This window comes from Cavia porcellus, unplaced genomic scaffold (genome assembly GCF_034190915.1).
Source record: "Cavia porcellus strain 051 isolate PalLab524CR breed Dunkin Hartley unplaced genomic scaffold, mCavPor4.1 scaffold_24, whole genome shotgun sequence".
Taxonomy (NCBI): domain Eukaryota; kingdom Metazoa; phylum Chordata; class Mammalia; order Rodentia; family Caviidae; genus Cavia; species Cavia porcellus.
Genome location: NW_026947507.1, coordinates 53611123 through 53632873, shown reverse-complemented (window position 1 = coordinate 53632873; position 21751 = coordinate 53611123). Strand labels below are relative to the sequence as shown.

Genomic DNA, 21751 nt, shown 5'->3' with positions numbered 1-21751 from the left:
CCTGTTGAATCAATCACAGAGAGAAAGATTCAAAATTAGAAACACCAAAGGAAAATACTGATATCCTGTCATATGAAAGTTCAGGAATCTGAACACACACACACGTATGCATTTATATGAACCCATTCACAGACAGAAGTGCAGACTACAAAACAAACGGAAACATATACTAAAAAAGTGATAGACTGAAAGATAGATGTACATGCCCCAAGACAGACAGACACACACACACACACACACAAACACATGCACAAAAGAAGAATGAGTGTGAACAGTTATATAAGAAGAAAACTAACTAAAAAAAGAAGAAAACTAAAAATCACATTGAACTATTCAGCCTACCAATAGTAAACAGATAAAACTTATGGTGGAAGAAAATTCATTTAAATACCCATCCATCTTTATTTAGAAGGTTGAGGAGAATATTTATAAGTGTGAAGAAATGTTTAGGACATATTTTTAAATTATAAAAGTGATAAAATAGGGCATGGTAGATTTTGGTGTAAAAATCAGGAAAGCAATAATCTGTACTATTCATGTTACATTAGGAAGATAGGCTATAACATCTAACATAGCACAGTTGTCTGTTATAAACTGCACTGGTGTGAACCACCCGTGCAAGTAACAACACCCTGGAGGACACACATGATGCTCCTAGGAGTGGCTGGCCCTGGGCAGCTGGCGGGATGGCATGGGAGCCCAAGGGTGAGTCAGAGGAAAGGAGAGGAGAGGGGGTCCGTCCTGCCTGCCCAGGGCTGAGCAGGGAGGTCACCTGCCTGTCCATTCCAAACGGAAACCAGCGGCAAAGTGCAGACTGACAGGAGATCAAAACATGTCAGTGGCAGTAACAAGATCAGCTTTCTATCTACACAATTGGCAAGTACTTTCTGAAATAACATTTTCTTTGTTGTCTAAGGCAAAGAAACCACAAGGAGAAGCCATGATGAAACATTTGTAAGAACGTGAATTGGGGACAGAGTTCAAGATCCTTGAGTACTTTATCCTCCTCTCTCTGGAAATTCCCCCTTTCAGATTCTATCCCAAGGGAAAATCACAGTATAAGTTAAAAGGAGAAACATGAGTTCATCTGAAATATGACAGTGAAGGAGGGAAGGATGAAAGGAGAAAATGTAATATCAAAAAAGTAAAAATGAATAATCATATACCTTTCTTTTCGGGTTTTTCTTTTTCTTTTGTTTTTTCTTTGTCTTTTTCCTTTTCTCTGTGTGTAACTGGAATGAAACAGATAATACTTTTTATTTAAATAAAAGAGATAGATGACAAGATACGTTCGAGGATATTTGATATCAAAATCTCACCTGCTGCTTTTAGAAATCTTCTGTTAACTAGCATGAGGCTTTACATACTTGAAGTTTTAGACTTCAGTGTAATTATAGATCTGCCATGTTGTTTCTATTTTTATTTCACCTTTAAGCACAAACTAGTACCAAAACAAGGTATGGCTGCACAGATAACAATGTCCCTCAGCTTTTACAAACCTTCAATTTAATGACTTAGAAATGTTTTAAAAGTTACGATACCAGAGGTCAAAGAGTCCAGCTTTACTATTGAATGAATACCAGAAAATATGAAGACAAAACACAGGTCTCCTGGACCAGAAGGAAAGAAGAATTAACTGTATGTGTAAATCTTTTACAAAAACATTCCGCATTAAAAGTTTTTGAAAATGTACTTGAAGGAGATTAAAATCTTAACAAAACTTCTCAAAGTAATTTAATTAGTTGTGATGCAATTGATTGTTACAGGTGATTCAAACTTAGGAAACAGAACTGTCCCACACTTAACGCATAATCATTATTTACTATCCAAGTCAGAAAAGAGTAGCTTATCCCAGAATCTCCTCTCTCTTCCCTTGTCTCGATATGTTTCACCTCACTCTTTCAATCTTACTTTTTAAACATTCCCTCTGGCCCTTATTCTTTTATTTAATATTCCATTCCCTTAACCTATCATTTACTGCACAAATATACAGAAAGTTATGAGCTGTGAGCTGAAGACTGTGCTAGACAGGACAAATACCAGTCCTGCCACAGGGATGCCAGCAAGCTCAGAGCGGGTGGATGTTCCAGGAATAAGGGCAAAGGCACTTAGAGCGGGCAGCATGGGCCCCAAGGGCTGACGGGGCAGGACATGCCAGAGCATGGGACAGCACCTAGCTTCCCTAGGGACTCGGGAAAGCGCTCCTGGTTGAAGTGAGACTGAAGATGCGAGAGAAGCGGAAGAGTTTAGCATCCAGGGGTGGATGAACAAACAAAGGAAAGAGACCATCTCAGAAGGCTGCAGCAGGAATGCATCCTGGACAGGCTGCTGGCGAGGATTTTACCGTAACACCCTGATGGCTCTTCAATCTTTAGATTTTTTTTTTTTTTTTTTTTTTTTTTTTTAGTAATGGTGGTCGAACTCATGACCTTACATTTACCAGAGAAGCTCTTGAGCCACTGAGCTAAATCCCTGCTCTTAGATTTAGATTTTCTTACACAGTAACCCTTCTAACATAAGTCAGCTTATATTATTTGTCTGTTATAAATATTAGCGTCCTTTTCATTGCTAGCTTGGTATCTGTCAGTGAGTGATATGTCAAATACAAAAATATTTTATGACTCTAGTCATCTGACACGTGCCTACCAACCCGGTCTTCCACGTCAGGAATTTCTCCTGAAATTCATATGTCCCGGTTGTAACAACACACCTGCAGCTCTGCACGAGCAAGAGTATGTCCTGTGCTACGTTCGCATGGCCGCTTGCCTGTGTCTTCTACCTTAAACCCCTTGCATTTTTCACTCTCCCTCCCCTGGTTCATGGACCCTTGGTCAGTCTCGGCTCACATACCTCCTCCTCTGGAAAGCTGACTTTGACATCTGCTTATCACAGCCCTCCCTGTGCCATGCACAAGACTATTTCAGTGATTAAACTATCCTGCAATTGTTCTTACACCTGACTGCCCACCAGAGGAAAATCCAGGGGAGATACAGGTTAATTTACTTTTGCATTCATGGTTCATTGTCTAATACAGGCCACACAGTGGACTTATAATCGTATTTTTGAAAAAGTGAAATTCTAAAATATTGTAAAAAGAACTAGTATCCTTCTCTTCTCTATACACCTCTTTTGACATACATATTTATATATGGAGCGCCATGCACTGGCTGCTGCTGGCATGGGACAGCCACACCCACACCTCCCTCTGTGAGTCAGCACTGTTCCCTGACTGCAGGGGGAGACAACCAGGGGCTTCACGGGGAAGGGATCCCAGCCAGAAAACCATGTCACTTTCATTGTTTTGTTGGGTTGGATTTTATTCTCCTTTGTTTTGTTTGATTATGTTAAACCTGATGGCAGGAGCAGCTCTTTCAAAGATAAGATATATTATATAGTAACCATTCTGGATTCACTAGTGGCTTGTTTTGAAGTCCTTTATGGCATCCACTATTTGTCTTTATTGTTTCTACTCTATTCTGTCCTATTTGATTTTACTATGATGAAGGTATTGGCAGCTACTTTGAAGACAACAAAAGGCATTATGGTAACTATTGCTGGTTTCATAAGGTTTTGAAGTCCTGTATCACTTACACAGGTTTGTTTTTTAATTTCTTTTATTGTGTTTTATTTTCCTTGATTTTATCCTCTTTAAAATACAATATATCTATGTATCTGTTTTGTATATGTAATATATATGTATCTTTTAATATATATAAATATCTATATCTATCTATATGTGTGTGTGTGTGTGTGTGTGTGTGTGTGTCCCTGCTTGCTTCCAACTATTCCAAATAGTTTTTAGCTTGTTAAACTTTCTCAAATAAAACCTAAGGATAAACATGAGGGGAACACACCTTAGAACACCTAGGCATTCTTCTATTCCTTGCACAGGTAGTGGTTTTGTGGGTGTTTCTGAACTAAGTTCATTATAAGTATCTTTCAAAATAAGGGGAGGAAATCAGCATTTGCACAGACTGCAAGTAGCTTGGTTCCTTTGGATCATTATTAATTAAGCTGAAAACCAAAAGAAATTCTTGGCAGAAACAAAGCCTCTTTTAAAGTTTCTCTAGGGAGAACTGAGTTTGTGTGAGATAAGCCATGTTTTCCAAGCCCTGACTGGAGAGAGTCTCTGGGGAACTGCTAATCTGAGCTCTGCCTCGTCAGGGACAGAGCTTCCCCCGACCCCAGGCAGCTGCCTGTCGGTCCCACTAAAGGGTTTTCAGGTTGACGTGTGCACAGGCATAAATGGGAGGAATAATACGGAAATCAAAAGAGCAAGCGGCTGACTTCAGACTCAAGTTAGCATATTAGCTCTTCCTTCCATTACCCCGGGGACAAATCTGGTCTCTCCAGTGGAAGTGTGGATTTACAAACACGGTATTGCATGCCAGAGTTCCCTTCTACCCCTTTCGAAATCACTCTATACTACAGCTTGGGGAAGCATCTGGACCCATGAGCTCTGGGGAGCTATTCAAAATGGCACACCGCCACCAAAGCGGCTTAGACGGAGATGTCAAACTTTGCCATGACGGCTCAAATTCCAAGTCTTGAAATGACTTTCATCCCAATAATGCAACAGTCCATAACTGCTCTAATAATCACTATAAACTAAAAATGACTAGCTCGTGCCACTCCATTTGCTTCTGCAGCCTTAACCTTGGAACCTACAAGCAGGACTTTCACATACAGGAAGCACAGGGCACCTCCCCTTCACCAGCCATGTGTGGCAAGTTCTGTCATGGCCAAGACAATTTTAGCTCAGGACAGAACAAGCTCTCTGCACCTGCTAGAGCTTAATTTGTTTGTCATCCTTATTTATAAGAAACAAAAAGCCCTTTGGTGCACTGGTAATGAAAAACAAATGGGACGCACCAGCTGAAATGGCCCTGAAGGTTGGCATGCAAGTTGGCAGAGGCTTGCTGAGACAGGATCGTCTGGATTCTGACCTTTCCCTGACCATAACATTCAGCCCAGCTCAACTCTAAAGAGCACCTCTCAACTCCCCAGGCCTTGACCTCAGCACATCCCAAGATGAGATCTATGCTTCTGTGTTTGATCTCAGTATCTTTTCTAAAGGGAATCACAGCTCTAGTATCTGACCCTGCAGTTCTCACTGGCCTGACAGTCCCCCAAAACTAAAACCCAGGTGGTCAGAGACCTTGTTTACTCTCTACTTTTAGCTCAAACATCAAAAGTCTTGATGTCTGAGTTGTTAAAGGACTGATCCATTTGGGCTCCTGCATTCCCTGATCAACGGACAGTAAATAAACTTTCACACAACTCTGAAGCTCACATTTGACTCTACGGCATGAGTCTCAGCTGCTCAGCAGATAGAGAAGGGATTAGCACTGTAACGTAACTGTAACGTCTCTGGGAAGCATGCTAAACTATAATAGAATTTAGTGCTTTTCTTTCCACGCATTTCTCTGTTTCTCAGTTTTCTGCTTCTTTTGTAGGAGAAAGTCAGTAAATTTTTGAATAAGGAAAGACTTAAGAAAGCCTCACAAAATTCATGCATGTATATGGTTTTAATTCTGTCATTTTTTTAAATGACAGAGCACAATACACATTTATTTTGTACCAATTAAAAACCAAATTCTCCTTCACTGCCATTAAACAATAATGCCAGAGATAGCCCTGGTTGTCTCTGGTGTGTTTCATTCTTTTTGTAACTAGTCTGAAGAATTTCAATTCTGGGGCAATGAAAAATGATTGAGGCACTTTTCAAAGATAATAATGAATGCAATAGAAAAAGATTCTTGAATAGAGAAACTTCAAAAAGATTATAGAATACATTCTTTGTGAAAAGAAGAATTTATAATTTTAACTTGAACAAACACACACAGTTTTAGAACTGGTAAGGACATAAAAGATCAGCTGGCCTGAGCTCCATTGCGGTGGGTAAGAAATGGATTCAAGCACCTGAAGCAAAGTACTGAAAGAATATAATTACATGATTACTTCATCTCCAGACCACGCTAACCTGTCCCTTCCAGTTCCTGCGTAGACCGTGGACTTGTTCTTACAAGCTCCAGAATGCTGACTGGAGTCTGCAGCAATGTAACTGAAAATCTCTCAAAAACACTACAGTGAGGATTTAGCAAAATATCGAAAGTTAAAATCTGACATATATACTTTAAATCACAACATAGATGTTTCCATGGCTAAGACACTGGTTTTATTCTCAAATCTGATTGGCTTGAATGGATAATTCTCCTTCCCCTGGTTTTTTGAAGCCACAGAAAGCGTCACAGTTGCCTCCTTGCAAACCAGTAGCCCCCGTGCAGGCAAGGACACCCAGATCTGCACAGAGCCTCTGTTCTCATGCTCTAGGCTTCTGTTTCATAGCTGATGGGAATACACACATCTACTGGACTTTAGGGAGTCAGCTGGTACTGCTGAGAGGAGACAAAAATAAAAGTTTATGCAGTCCAGGCCACCTAAATTAATTTGAAGGCTTAAGGGCATTTTGATAAAGGTTACAGACGAATTTAGATATGGTTTATTATCCTGTGCCCTTTGGCTTCTGAGAATCACCACCTGCATCTGTCTGCTTACAACTCTAGTCCTTCAACTGTTTCTCAAAAATTTGAGGAGTTCAAGGCAGCTGAAGAGCGCTGTCCAGAGATCATCCTCTAACAAACATGTCTGGCTTCGGGCATGTGAAATTGTGTAATCATGTCACTTCTCCCTCAAAATGACAACAACAACAGCAAAAGCAACCAGTGATGGAGCCCTAACCTCCCATACCTCAGAATGAGCTTATTTGGGAGTGTGGTCTTCAGTGAGGTAAACTCACTGGAGTGATGTCATCACCTGGTCCCGAATCTAACATGACTGATGTCCTTGTACTGCACACAAAGAATGAATGAGTGAAAAGACAGAAACACAGGGGACATCATTTTTAAAATAGAAAACAGAGTGATTTATCTATAATCAAAGATTGCCGGGAACCGTCAGGAGCTCGGAGAGAGGTGGAGAATAGGTTCTGTTAGAAGGAGCCACCCAAACAGAAATCATAACTCTGAACTTCAGCCCTCTGTACCTGCGAGACCACAAACTTTAAGCTACCGAGTCTAGGATACTGTGTTATGGCACTTTTGGGAACCCAGTACTAATGTGATATGTGTCCCTCTGTTCTGTGACTGATTTCTCCTAGGTCTGTGTCTCCCACTTTAGGCTCCAGAGTCCAAGCCCGAAGCTCAAAGCAAAGAATTCATTTCTCTTGGGCCCTGGCAGAAAACTACAGTCGGACCCACTCAGCCACCGAGGCAGCCAGATGCCTGCCAGCATCCCTGCTGGGGGCCACCACTGGGAAACTCTGCTCAGGTATAGTGGGACAACCATGCACTGATCTTGCCTTGGCCCCTGGGCTGAGTTTTGCTCACTGATGAGTCACCATGGGGGGCAGAAAGTAAATGCAATGGGTACATTAGTATCACCACTTATTGGCCATGGGCAGTTTTCCCATTTACAGCCTGAATACAAGAGAATTCCCTTCTCCATCCAAGAAAGAACACCACCCCCTCCTCCCTGCACACTCCCTTGGGGGCCATGGGCCAGCTGGCATCAAGCGTTTCTGCTGTGTGGCTTTCATCGACTCCTGAGGTCAGAGCTTCAGCCAAATTCCAGACAGCCCAGAGGATGCAGCTGTCGTGACCCCAGGGGTCCTGACCACCCTCAGGCTCCCCTATCTCAGAAGAACCCTCTGCCTTGTTCTCGTCTCCTACCAAAATCTTGTCTTTCCTAATCTGTATTTCCAGTAGTCCATGTTCACAGTGCATAGCAATGGCATTCACCTTAGGGAGCTCGCACACGCACTAATGCTTTTAAATTCCTGTTTCACAGCCTTCCCCTCACCTGCCTTCCCCACCTGCTACCTCTTTACCCCTTTCCCATCTGCAAAAGGTCTGTGCTCTGTAGGACTAAATTGATGTATTCAGTAAACTGGAGTTTAAATATTACCTCAAAATAATGAGATCTGTTATTGTTGAAGAAATAAGACAATACATAAGAAACACATGGAGGAAATAACTGAACAAAAATTAAAAATAAATTACTACTTTTTATCTAGATAATTACATGGTGGGTTTTTTCCATTTTCTTTCTTTTTTTTCCCTGTGTGTGTGTGTGTGTGTGTGTGTGTGTGTGTGTGTGTGTGTGTGTTTTCCAGTATGTTTAGATTAAACTTTACTATTTTGATCTGTATTTGTAAAATTTTTAATGTGGTTGTCTTCAGATGACACCTTACATAAGTTTTACTGTCAAACTCGTCATTGCCTCCGACCAAATAAATTTGACATTACAATGATCAAATTAAAGCTGAATCGATATGTGTGTGTAGATATAAACAGATGGCAAAGTGTACATCCCTGTACATTTTTTCAGTAGATGGCACCAGGCTTTGTATGAGGAGGAACTCATGTGCCAGGCTAGAAAACATGGTTTTCATCTCTTAGGACTTAGATACCAATCAATGGGTTTAAGGTGATAAGTGTTATGGAGGGATTAATGCAAGAAAATCAACTCCAAAGCAAATGTTAAAATGATTGCAAGATTGTGGCGAGGTACCAGTGAAAGTGAAGACAGCAAAGATGGAATACAACAAGAAACTCCGCAATAGCAAGACTGTGGCATTGAAGTCAGTGGTAGGAATTGTGTTTTTTTGGTACTGGGGCTCAAACTCTCAACTTCGTGCTAGCCAGGCAGGCGCTTATGCCACTGAGCTATATTTCCAGTAATGGTAGGACTTGTAATACAACAGGACTCATAGGGGAAGCAAGTGGGTAGACATTCAGTCAGTGCTCACAAGAGGGATGGGTAGGGAATGTGCTAAACAGGGTACAAGTTCCCTCCAAAGCATCTGGTTGCATGTTAATCTTAAACTCTTACTGCTCAATGGAAGTTCCATTGGGATGTACTTGGAGTCTGAGCCGGGAGTTGACCTGGCAATACAGCTAACTCTGGCTACACATTTGAGTCATTAGGAGACCTTGGGTCAAATCCCGGTCTCAGCACCTAAATGCTAATGGCTCTAGGATGGAGTTTGCATATGATACTTTTTGTAAAAGTCATTCAGGTAACTCGAAAGACTAAAGCAAAACTTGACTGCCACCTCTGCCAACAATGACTCTCTATTTCTAAGCTTGACTAGCTTAGTCAGGTGGTGATGCCAATTATTATAACACAGAATCAAGAGAAAGACATTTATATGATTGATGTTAAAATGACAGTTGAATATATTGCATCACAAATTCTCTCGGCTGCCAATATTAAATTAGATAAGAGTGGTACTAGTAAGGTCCAGAAATGTTTCATACTCTACATCTTCTGCCACTTCAAATACCAAAAATTAATTAATTTGGGGATCTAAATTAATGGATACCTTAAATAAGATGTGAGGAAATTAGCCCATTAAGAAAATACTCAAGGGGGCTGGGGATTTAGCTCAGCGGCATAAGCTCCTGCCTTGCAAGCAGGCAGTCGTGAGTTCGATCCCTGGTACCGATACAAATGAAAAAGACGAAAAAAAAGAAAGAAAAGAAAATACTCAAGGTATTCATGACAAAGGGCAGAGAAACTGAGGAAAGTGTGGGAAATGAGCAAGACCTTAGGAGTCATTTCAAAGACTTCTTCAAGTAGTAAACCATGCCAATTTAGGAGAATCATCTTATCTCCAGGATGACATTTATGGTAGGATGGAGACTGCAGGAGTGAAATTCCTTCAGCTGCAGCCTCTATTTACTTCATTAGTGTTGGAGCCAAGGTGTCTTCAGCTGTGACCTTATCTTGCCTTTGCAGTATCTCTGGCCTCTCAGGCTACTACAGGCCTCAGCCAGGATCAGCGATTCATAGAGATTCACTTACTATGAATCAGGTCCCTTTACCAGGTAAGGGGCTGAGGCCTAAGACCGACTCACAGATAAACATAGAAAGCCAATTAGTAAAATTTAAATCCTGCTCAGAGCCGCTTCATAGTGGTCTCCAACACGTAATGATGACAGCTAGGGGTGAGCTAAGCTAAGGCTTGAGAAATGCTTAACGCATGCAAAATTTCAATTAAATAGAAAGAATACATTCAACAGATTTACTATTCAATAAGATGAAATAAGAGCTGTACTGTGTAAGAATTAATGATAGTAATAGCAATTACTATTAATATAATAAGTTCTTAAAAATCAGTGAGAACAGATTTCATGTTACTCATTAAAAGTGATAATTTGTGAAAAAGTACATATACTAAGTATCTTCATTTTACACTGTACTTTGTATATGTCTTTCCAGTCACCTTATTATACATGATAAATATATATAATTTTTGTCAATTACACATAAATCAAACAAGACTTACTTTTATTCTACACTGCTAATTGAACTTTAGTTTTTCCTGTATCTGCATAGCCCATAACTTTCCATCTTTCTGAGCTACAGTTACTTATCTTCTCTTTCATCAAACTAAAAACTTTATGTTATTGAGCTTCATGTTTCAGTGAAAAAATATATCTGAAAAGAATTCCACAAGCTCCTGCTTCCATCTATCCACCAATCTCCATGGATATCATGTTCTGTTCTTTCTCCAAATATTGTGAATAAATTGTATTCATTGTTTTAATAAAGTTTAATCACTATTCTCTCAGGAATGTCATTTCATTATTTCTTTTCTCCCTGAATATCTTTTATCCTCTTGGCTGTGTTGTGCTTAGTAGTAGCAATAACATTGCTATTTCTTTGCACTTAAAGCTAAAGAATCATCAAAAATATCACTTTCTCCTTAACTTCTTCTATCATTACATTTTCTCCTTTATTATTCCACTTTTTTCCTTTTGAACATGGTCTGGAGAAAAAAGAATGCCTGTTTTTGTTTTATAAAACACACCAGTTTGTGATGCTTTGTAATAGCAGCTACAGGAAACTAACACACCTGTGACAAGCCATCAGGCATTGCCACCAGTGATAAGTACTGTCCTATCACACTTCTCAGTTTTGTTATGTGTAGCAGTGACACAGAGAAGATGTAGAAATGCACAGTGATTCTGGAGGCTATGGTGTCCAGGTGCTCTGAGCAGGCCACACAGAGCCCTGCCACATGCAGGAAGAGAAATGGCACCTGGAACCGGTAAATGCTAACCATGTAAGTAGACCAGAGAGATGGACCCGGGAGCGAGGTCCTATCTACAGCATTTCAGAGACAAACGCTAGACCCTATAACTGTGCATAAATTCTTGCAGAAAGAACAACATTAGAAATGGAATATAGAAGGAAAGACACCATTCTTAAATCAGAGAAAACTGAGGCTAAAACTTGGCTCTAAAATTTTCTAATTTAGAGAACAAAGAAATCACTGGGCACAGTTAAAAGTATTCTCAGTTTTAAATATCTATAATCTATCTATCTATCTATCTATCTATCTATCTATCTACCCATCCATCCACCCATCCATCCATTCATCCATGTATCTGTGACATACTTGGTTTGCTGTATGATTAAGTAAAAAATTAGATTTGAAAGACCAAAGATAGCAGTTTCACTGTAATACAAACACTGATACATCAATTGTTTAACAATGGAGGCCCAAATATGGGGGTAACATAGCAGTAGAGTTGCTGTAATGAGATCACAAGATCTTGGGGATGAAACATCTTAAATTCCTCCAGCCTATGTACAGAGAGATATCAAGTGGTATCAAACAACAGAGAGAAAGTATAGTGCAATGAAAGCCACAAGACACTCAATTATCTAAGCAAAACAAATTAGGAAGATTTTTGTCATCAGCTGATAGTACCATCCACAATTAATCTAGAATGATTTTTACAATTTCTTATGTGCATTTCAGAATCACCTAAACCTTGCAACATTTTAATCATTTCCATTTTACATATGAAGGAATGCAGGCCAAGCAAGATTAATTTGCTTGTATCATGTCAGGTAAACAAAAGTTACTACCTTTGGGTTCCAACCTAGGTTGGTTGATTCAAGACCTTTCTAAAGGTGGATGAGAATAATATCATCGTACTTCCTTGGCACAAAAATTTATTGTGTTCTTAGTTCATTTATCAAGTAAGAGTGTTTCAGTATTGACTGTGGTCAGGGAAATTCTTTTTAACAATAATGCCTGGCAACTTTTACTTATTTACAGTACCTATTTCTGGTCCCTCGGATTCCTTTGGGTGAGTCTATACACACCCTCTCATTTTAGATATTTGTGGCATAGTTGTTGATGCCTCTAAAGGACCCACTGCTTAATGCCTGATATCGGAGATTGGTCAGCTCTTCTCATCCCTCAAATGTGGCTGCATTTCTGCGATGGACATCCATCCCTCTGGAATATTATGGGATGCAGGCCCACAATTACCTTGCTCATCTTTATCTGGACATTCATTAGGTCCATGTCACTCCCATATTTGGGCCTCCATTATTAAACAATTGATATATCAGTGTTTGTATTATTATGAAACTAATTTCAAATCTTTCAAACCTAAGTTTTTACTTAATCATAGAGCAAACTAAGGTAGTATATCCTAGATAGATAGAGAAAGAGAGAGAGAGAGATAAATAGGTAGATAAGGTATAAAATATTAGACTTTAAATGTAGATTTTTTTTTTTTTTGGTACTGGAAATCAAACTCAGCACCTCTCACTTGTCAGCAGACATTCACCCCACTTAGCTAAACCCCCGGCCCTAAGTGTATATGCATTGTACAAGATCATTTTGACCTGCAGAAGCTCTCATTAGCAACCATAAATCTGTACCTTTCCTGCCACCTCACAGAAGAGTGTCTTGCTCAAGACTCACAACTGCGGTGCCGTGGTCAACTCATCCTGCTTACTCACCAAGGCCTTCTGTTAGGGTAGCAACTGGGTGAGTAGTGCTTGGTAATCCAAGAAAAGATAAATTACAGCTACAAGCAAGTGTAACATTCCAGTCTATGCTATACAAATTCAATACAAGATCACAAGTACACAGATTTCTCTTCTTACATTTACAAAATGAATTCCTACCCCTTGCACGTAGCAAATGCAAGGTTAATTTAGTTCAAAGGTAAGCCTTAACAAACATGTCGGAACATATGCTTAAAGCCATAATTGATATTTATTGTGAAGTTATGAATTAAAAGGCTTAATTTAGCTCCATGAAATTGCTATATTCTTCCCTAATGAAAAACATCAAACAAAATAAACAGAGGGGCAAAGTAGAAATAAAAGTTAGCTTAATATGCTGAATTTAAATCACTTAAAGTAGATGATTCTAAAAATTACCCAATTTTCTGTTACAAAGAGTCAGAATTGAAACTGGTTAATTCTTTGATGTTTTAAAAATGAATTAATTAGCATATTGATTTGGAATTGTTTTGAAAATCTATGTTCTCTGGGATGACATGGCTTGAGTCTGGAGTGTCGCTGTGAGCCACACTCCCTAACGCCACACTGCTCAGAGCGGGCAGGTGACTGGCCCGTGAACACTCTAACCTTGTCACTGAGTTCATGCATTTATGTGTTCATGGCCCAGTGGGCTGTTAGCAGTATGAGAAGGCGCCTATTTGGAGGACATGGGTCATGGCAAGCCTGCTTTTGAAGGCTGTGTTTTGCCCCTAGCTATTTCTCTCCCTCTCCCTCCTCCTCCTCACCTTTGTCTCTGTCTTTCATTCTTGGACATCATGACGTGTACACTTTTGCTAACCCACAAGGTCCTGCCATGATATGTCTCTCATTACAGACACCTTCAGAAAAATCGGAACCAAGAGGCCATGGTTTCAAACTTCTGAAACCATGAGCAAAAACACCATTCTTCACTGAAATTGTTTCTCTAAGGCGTTTTCTCACAGAGATAGAAAGCTGAGTGAGGCACAGGCATTGATATCCTTGGCTTTCTGTATTAGAGTCGATGAGTAATCATGTGGGTACGACTCACACAGCTTCCTAGCACTTCCGCTCTCCTAAGACCTTGCAGCACACTGTTACATGTTGATGTGAAATCTCCCCTCAAAAGGTTTCTGTGTTCAGAGGTGGAACTTTGATGCATGAGTGTGCTGACCACACCAGTGGGTTAACCCCCGAAGAGTTCATTGGCTGAAGGAGCTGTCAGAGGAAGTTCTCCTTGTAGGAGGGTGACAGAAAGATGCATTTTTCTCTGTCCTGCTTTTCCTCTGCTTCCTAGCTGCCATGATAGGAGCAGCTTTCTTCTTCCATGTCCTGCCACTATGATGAATCTGCCTGGGGACCAACCATATGACCATGGACCTCTGAAACTTTCCTCTTTGAAATTATTTATGTTAGATATTTTGTCCCAGTGGTGGAAAACTGACTAATATATATGCCATATGAGCATTTTGAAAATGGAGAGAGAGAGAGAGAGAGAGAGAGAGAGAGAGAGAACAAGAGAATAAGATATTATCTGCCTTCCATTACCACCAGATTTTTTATCTTTGCACAAAGCACTCTGGCTTTAGTATAATGAATATTTGCAGGTTGAGATATTTTCTGGTTTGTTTGTAAGCATTAATATTCATACTATTATAATATTACTTTAGTGGTATTACATCTTTTCTTATCAGAGTTCAAAATGCTTTAATATCACATTCAGTTATTAAGTATTCATCCTTTAAACCGTAATGGATAGGGAATGTGGCAATCAGAACATAATGTTTATCTCACACATGAAAAGTTATAATGTATCATACATACATATATTAGTACTGAAATATTTGACAACAAGTATCAAACACTGTTCTACCTAGAATGTACATAAGAAATGAAGAAGAAAAGCTAATCTATTTCTTCATATCAAATAACTTTGGGAAAAAATAATTCACTGCCTATGATATTCAAATCAATGTCAAATAGCTAAATCCCCACTCTCTTTCTGAGCTTATGTTCACTTTTTCTAAATATATTTGGTCTACTTTAAAATGGATTCAGGTAACTAATTTCCAGACTAGACTTTGAGAATTTTATTTTCAAACCTCAGCCAAATTTACTGTTTTATTATGGAAAACTCGGTAGCTTAATAAACGCACTCTACAGCTCAATGCTCAAAGTCTTTGACAGCAGGAGTTTAAGAGAGCCTGGTCCAAAATGCAAACGGTACCATCTGCATCGCAACATCCACTCCAGAAACAGTATGATTAAATTAATAGCAATGTCTGTAAGATAAAAAGGCAGAGACCTCAATCATGTGGAACCCATTGGGCGTCTGTTGAAACTCCAGCAAGTAGAAACACACAGCCAGTTCAGTTATGGTTCCCTTGCTCCATTCCTGCCCAAAAGTAGAGCTGTTTCCGATTTCCCTGACCAAAGGAATTAAGAACCAAAAAAGGAAAGGGAACGATAAGAAGGCATTAGCTCCCGGAGTACAAATATAAATAGGCTTCACTCTAGTGAGCTTTAATGTCCTGATTGTGTAAGGTCTGGCTGACCAATCTGGAGCAAATTCAAGCCTTTGGATTAAAGACGGAATATCGGAGAATGAGTTCAGCTCTTCACAAACAAGAAAAACATGAAATATATTTTAAAAACAGGGCACCGTAATACAGAAGCACTTGAAAATTTAATTTAGAATTAGCTACAACTTTCATTATTTGAAGCTTTATTCTACAGCTGTGATATTTACTACAGGTAATGTTGCATTACTGCAATTTTTACATGACAAATGTTGAACATCATTTAATTTTTATCTAGCAAAAGTCTCTCATTTTCTCTTTGTAGCACAGATATAGGTTGATTTTGAGATTTTAATTTTTGCCCTGGGCCATCTAAATAATTGACTACTGGAAACCTGAGCACACTTCAGAATGTGTCCTTTCAGATGACACTGGCCTCCCGTAGGTTCTTTAAAGTTTTATGACTACAGAGGTCACTGCAGAAAGTGATGGCTGTCGGGCCCACAAGGCCAAGCCTGGCCATTATTAAAATGCTTCTGCTGCAAGATTGCAGGCCTGGATTCTGCGCAGTTGGAAGGGATATTAATCATCACACTGTCCCTGTTCTTCCAGCCTGGAGGCTGCGGCCAAAGCCGAGGGGCGGAGACATTCCACAGTGAGGTGATACTGTGACCCGCTCTTGTGCACTGAGATTATAAACGAGTCCCAGGGCACAGAAACTGGGGCTGAAAAAGCTGAACTGTGGTTTCCTACAGTAGTTTATTTCAAAAAGGAAACATTTGCATCACCAGTCAAAAATATCTCTGTGGTGCTATTTATTGAGAAAAACTAATTGTAAATGAAGACTGTCACCCATTTCAAAGTTACTTTGATTTCAGTCACTGAAAATTACTTATACCTGAATTTAACTGAGGAGTAATAGTACTAAATAAGGTTATTTGAATTTAGATAATGCCAAAAGCTCACAAGAATCAAAAGCAATTTGACAATAAATTTTCTTTCCTGTCTATGAAACTTATATCATAATAAATAAAAATAAACATAAAGTTAAACATTTACCTTTACTTTGTATTTTCCTTTCAGGTTTTTCTAGTTTTTCAGTCTTTTCTTTGGGTATTTCTAAGGAAAAATAAAATACAGAATTTAAAACCTTCTTGTAAAACTATAAAATTTAAACTATACCTATGACCTAAATGCTATAATCCTATCAACTATAAAATTTTATATCTAACAAGCATGTCTGTGTATAAAAGGAAAGAGTCTTCATAATATAGTTCTCCATAAAATCACTTATGTATTAAAATAAGGGAAAAACTGAAAACACCTGAGGATCAGTTACTTGAAAAAATTTAAAAATTTACATTGACAGAGCCATGCTGTCACCATTTTCTATGCTAAAACTGATCCACAAACTATAATTATGTTTTATTTCAATTACTCTCAATAAAAATTAAGAATCTCTAATAAGAATGCCATTTAGATTTATGAAGATTAAGTTCTTACATATTAAATTAAGAATTTGTGAAATGAACTGCAACCACTATCTAATAAGAAATACATCTCAGAAGAATTGACTCAAAGCTATGTTTATAATCAGTAGTTAGCACTGCATTTAACCAATAATTGTTTCAAACAGATATGCTACATGTGATTAAGTCAGTTGTACATTTTTTCCAGATATCAGGTTTTAACAAATATATTCAATTTTCTGCTTGCTTTAGTACACATATATTACCAAGTCTTAGAAAATGAAGTTAATTTTAAATTTACAGTTAATTTGTATAGAAGTGAATTTGAGATTAAAGTTTACAAATATGATTACTACCTCTGAAAAGTGACTTAATGTTAAACATCATGGTTTCTCTTAGAAAAATGCTAATGAGGTTTACTTATTTATTTATCACAACTTTATTCCACAGATGGTCTGAGATGATACTAATTACTGTACACATTTTAAAATCTCCACTCATAAATTTGCATTTGCATTTTTGTAACTTTTCCAGAAGTCTACTAAATCAAGACCAATTACAGGAAAACTCTCACTATCTTCAAAAAAGACAGATGCTGACTTTTATTTTCCTGCTAAGGAGGCAGCCAAAACCGTGAAGATTTTGTTTCCTCATGTTGCCATTATTCAGTCCATTCACGGTCATTCCTTTACCCTGGTCCCATCCCAGATTGAACGTGGTCAGAAAGAAATAGATGAGGTGAGGCACTCAGCACAACTCTAAGTAAGTCCTCCAAGGTCCTAGTATAGATCTCCAAAGGGCATGGACGCTCCTGTCTTCCACCTCTCACACTATGTCATTTAGCACTTTCATTAATACCTACAAATTCAACTCAGAATAGTGTTTCTCTCATTGGTGCTGTGGTCCTTTTGGCTTAGATGAGTCACCATTTGTGGGTGGGGCGCCCTTCCTCTGTGCATTCTAGGGTATTGAGCTGCAATTCCCACACCTGCGAGACCCCAGGAATCCCTGTAACCACTCTTCAGGCATGGCAGTGGCTTCAAACATTGCCAAGATCCCCTGCAGAACGAAAGTATTCCTAGTTGAGATTCACATCCTAAAACTGGACCATGTCCAGCCCGATAACCTGGAACCCCTTTGCCACTGCCTAGCCTGGTACCATCCAGCGGGTGGGCCACTGCTCACTATGCATTTGAAGCACATGCCCTGTGGCTATTCCAAATTGATGTGTACTATATGTCTAGAGAGCACACAAGAGCATGAAGATTTAGTATTCAAAAGTAACATGAGTCATCATAAATTGTAATTAGTAACAGTTAAATTGTATTTCTTGGATATATTGAGTGTGGTGGTTTTACTGCTGGGGTCAACTTGGCTGGGCTAACAGTCTAACTTGCTCAAAGGAGCACCAATCCAGCAGTTACTTACTCTTCAGACATAATAAAAGTTGCCAGTTATCTTTCTAGAAGAAGGTGATTCTTGATGATTGGGTAGATCTGTTTGGTCCCCTGAGAGAGCCTTAACAATAAGCCTAAGTCTTCCCGGAACAAGAGAGGAAATTCCTTCCCGGGTCAGAAAGCTTCGGTCTGTGTCTTGGAGTCTGCCATCATCTTCCCTTCCCGACTGCCGTCAGGTGGGTTCAGACATGCTTTGACGGTCCCCACAGTCACACAGACAAACTCCCGGCAATCAAGCTAGATTGTTGTTGTTTTGTTTTTGCTGCTGTTGTTTTGGTTTGGTTTGGGTTTTCTGGCTACTGGATATTAAACCCAAGGCCTTCCCACTGAGAGATGTCCCAATCTGCTGCTTACTGTTACTCTGAGACAGTTAATTGTTAAATTGTAAAGCAGTGTGGCTTGGGTTCCAAACTGTGATTTTTAGCATTAAAATGATCTTCTTTTGTCTCCTTTGGTTGTACCTTTTCATTTGAACTTATACTGACATACTGGATTAAATATTATTAAAATTAATTTGTGTTTTCCGTTTTACTCTTTTAATGTGTCTCCTAGTAAACGTTGTTATATATGAGGATCACAATTACAACTAGACAATGCTAGTGTAGTCCTAAGGGGAACAAATACCCACTTTAAGATTCTGGGCAATTGCAAGGTTAAATTTTTCATAGATGAACTAAAAGGACAGACTTGAACTTGTCTCTCACCAACAACTTTCTGCTTCCTCCTTTCTATCCAAACCAACATGAACTCCACACAAGTTTGGAGCCTTGTATAACTCAGGGCCAGGAGGGTGGTAAAACGCCAAAGATTCACGTTAGCCTTTGCATATGCTAACACAGTAGCCTTGAAGAAATCGTTTCTTACTCCTAGTCAGCAAGAATTTGAATATGGTGCTGAGATAAAATTTTCATTAAAATTTCAATAAAACAGTAAAAAATTACATGAAATGCCACATTCCCCATGGTATGAGGTCTTAAGATTGATGTATAAAATAACACGTTATCTCTTAGAAGCAGGTGTATGCACATGCGAACATGTGTGTATCCCACAGACAACCGATGGCCATTCAAAAGAACAAAGAAAGAATCCTGGAAATCACATGGGAGGATCAGTTGTGACTGAGACTCTTCCACAGGATTCGGTGCTGGAAGCCATCTACGTGAATGTGTCAGAGCCCCTTAGACTGTCGGGCTAACGTAGACTGGGGGGATTTAGGCGGGATGATGGTGTGTGAGAGACCAGTCTACAGTCCCCGTGGGTCTACCCTTGAGTTCCCTGGAAGATGGGCAACTCGTGCATCAGAGAACAGATGACAGAGCAGGTGCCTGAACTACTTTAGCATCTCTACTCCTGTTCACCAAGCCATATCTTGTTAAAAGGACTGCGGGCCAAATTGCAACAGACATGGAATGAGTGGAGCGTCCATCCCACAGGGAAGATAAAGAAGATACGGCTCAGAAAGCCTGAGATCTAGAACACAGAGCAGGACTTAGCCCTGTCACTGAGTGTTACTCTGCATCCCAGACTTTCTGAGACAGACAAGAAGCTGATCAATGGATGAACGGATAAAGAAAATGTGTTACATTTACACTGTGAACTATTATGCAGCTGTGAAGAGAATGAAGTCCAACCATTTTCAGCAAATGCATGGACCTAGAGGACCCTGTTAAATGAAATCAGCCACGATCCAGAAAGACAGTAATACATATTCTCTGCCACACATGGAAACTAAGAGATGTCAACCTGAACAGTAGAATAGACATTGCCAGAGTTTGGGAAAGGGGGGAGGGGGTGGAAAAAGAGTGATTGGGCATGATCCATGCATGCTTGTACGTGTATGAAAATATCTCAGTGGACTCCATTAACATGCACAATTAATCTGTGTTAATAAGTTTTTTTAAAGTTACTATGAGAATCAAGAAATGGAAGGAAGAAGAGAAAGACAGAATAAAAGAAAGGAGTTACATTGCATGTTTTACACGAACCCACTGGACACAAGGAACATAAACATATGTGCTACAAATATATTCCACAAAAGAAACTCAGCAGAGGGGTGGAGGGGCAGGCAGGGAAGGGAAAAGGAACAAGGATTTAAAAAGGAATTATAGTGTGTTGTGTACATGTGCTAACCCCACAAGGAATGTAAGCCTTATGTATATGACACATGCACTAATAACATGATATAGCTCGGAGGCACAGTGCCTGCCTGGCAATTGTGAGGTCATGAGTTCAATTCCCTGTCCCCCCATCCATAAAATTATAAGGTTTAAAATAAATAAGTAAACAAATACACAATAAAAGGAAAAAACCAAGACCAAATGTATTTTCTGAATCATTCTGAATTTATGAAAGAGCAAGTAAATACTTGTGGGCTGGTTGATATGTTTATATTTTACCTAAATAAAAATTTTTAAAAAGTGATGGAAAACTAATCTGAAAAACAACAGTATATTTCAGAGACTTTTATTTTGTGGCCTGTGACAGAAAGAACTCAGTTTTGCAACCAGATTTTAGGCTCAAGCCTAAAGCTGCTGTTCCTACATTCCCTGACTGTGCGGCTTTACCTAGATAAAGATCCACTCCTCTGGGAAGGTCCCACCAGTTTTCTTTCAACATAGAGTCACAGACATGAAAAAGATGCCCAGGACAATCTCCTCAGTTTACAGCACCCATCAGTGACAACTCCTTGCTTGAGCAGGTCTCTTTGCTTTTGTTTGCATTTGCTTGTTTAGTGCAGGTACATCATCAATTAAACTTTAACTAAAAATGTACTTCAGCTCCACCAGTATTCTGGAGAGACAGAAAAGGCAAACAGCTAAATAAGCAAAGGGACATCTACAGCTCCTTTATTTATTTTCTCACAGAGGGCAAAAAAATTTATGATTCAAACATAAGGAGAAATTAAATATGCCTCTGTGTTCTTTATGGCCACGCTACGTTTTATCAGAGGACTGGATTCACCAGTGTCCCCACCTGCAGCTGTCCAGCCTCAGAAGGGTCCAACCAGGGCTCTGCATAATGTACCAATCCTGTCTGCTCACACCGTGCCAGGAAACGATGACCCAGCTGAGCAACAGCGTGTTACCAATTGTGACTGCAGAAAGATCTTTTCCTCCTGCAGGGAGCGGGCACGATTTGTTACTTTCAATTGCTCTTTCCAGGCAAGAACCTTTTGTGTTTTTGGTAAATTAAACTCAAAAGAATGAAGTCATTAAAGACAGAAATGAATTGCCCTACAGTTTTTAAAATACTTCAGAGAGTAAAATTTCCTGCAGTACATGAAAACGAACATATTTAAGACTTTCTACAAACACACACACACACCTGCTTCTGTTTTGTGTGATATAACAGTGCTCTGTAAGGGCCCAAAGCTGACTTTAATAACATGGCACGTTAAGGGACCTTTGATTTAAGCCTGAACCAAATTTGAATATAAAAGGCAAAGAAG

General features: G+C 39.3%; 1 protein-coding gene across 19 annotated transcripts in view; it reads right to left on the bottom strand.

Moving 5' to 3' along the window:
• The window catches only part of Trdn (triadin), a 319660-nt gene that overhangs the window by 223760 nt on the left and 74149 nt on the right, over positions 1-21751 (bottom strand). For all 19 annotated transcript variants that reach the window (XM_063235062.1, XM_063235064.1, XM_063235065.1 and 16 more), the window contains exons 5-6: positions 16437-16496; positions 1167-1232 (exon numbers count right to left, since the gene is read on the bottom strand). In XM_063235062.1, the coding sequence (XP_063091132.1) occupies positions 1167-1232; positions 16437-16496 (126 nt within the window). The remainder of the gene's footprint in view (positions 1-1166; positions 1233-16436; positions 16497-21751) is intronic.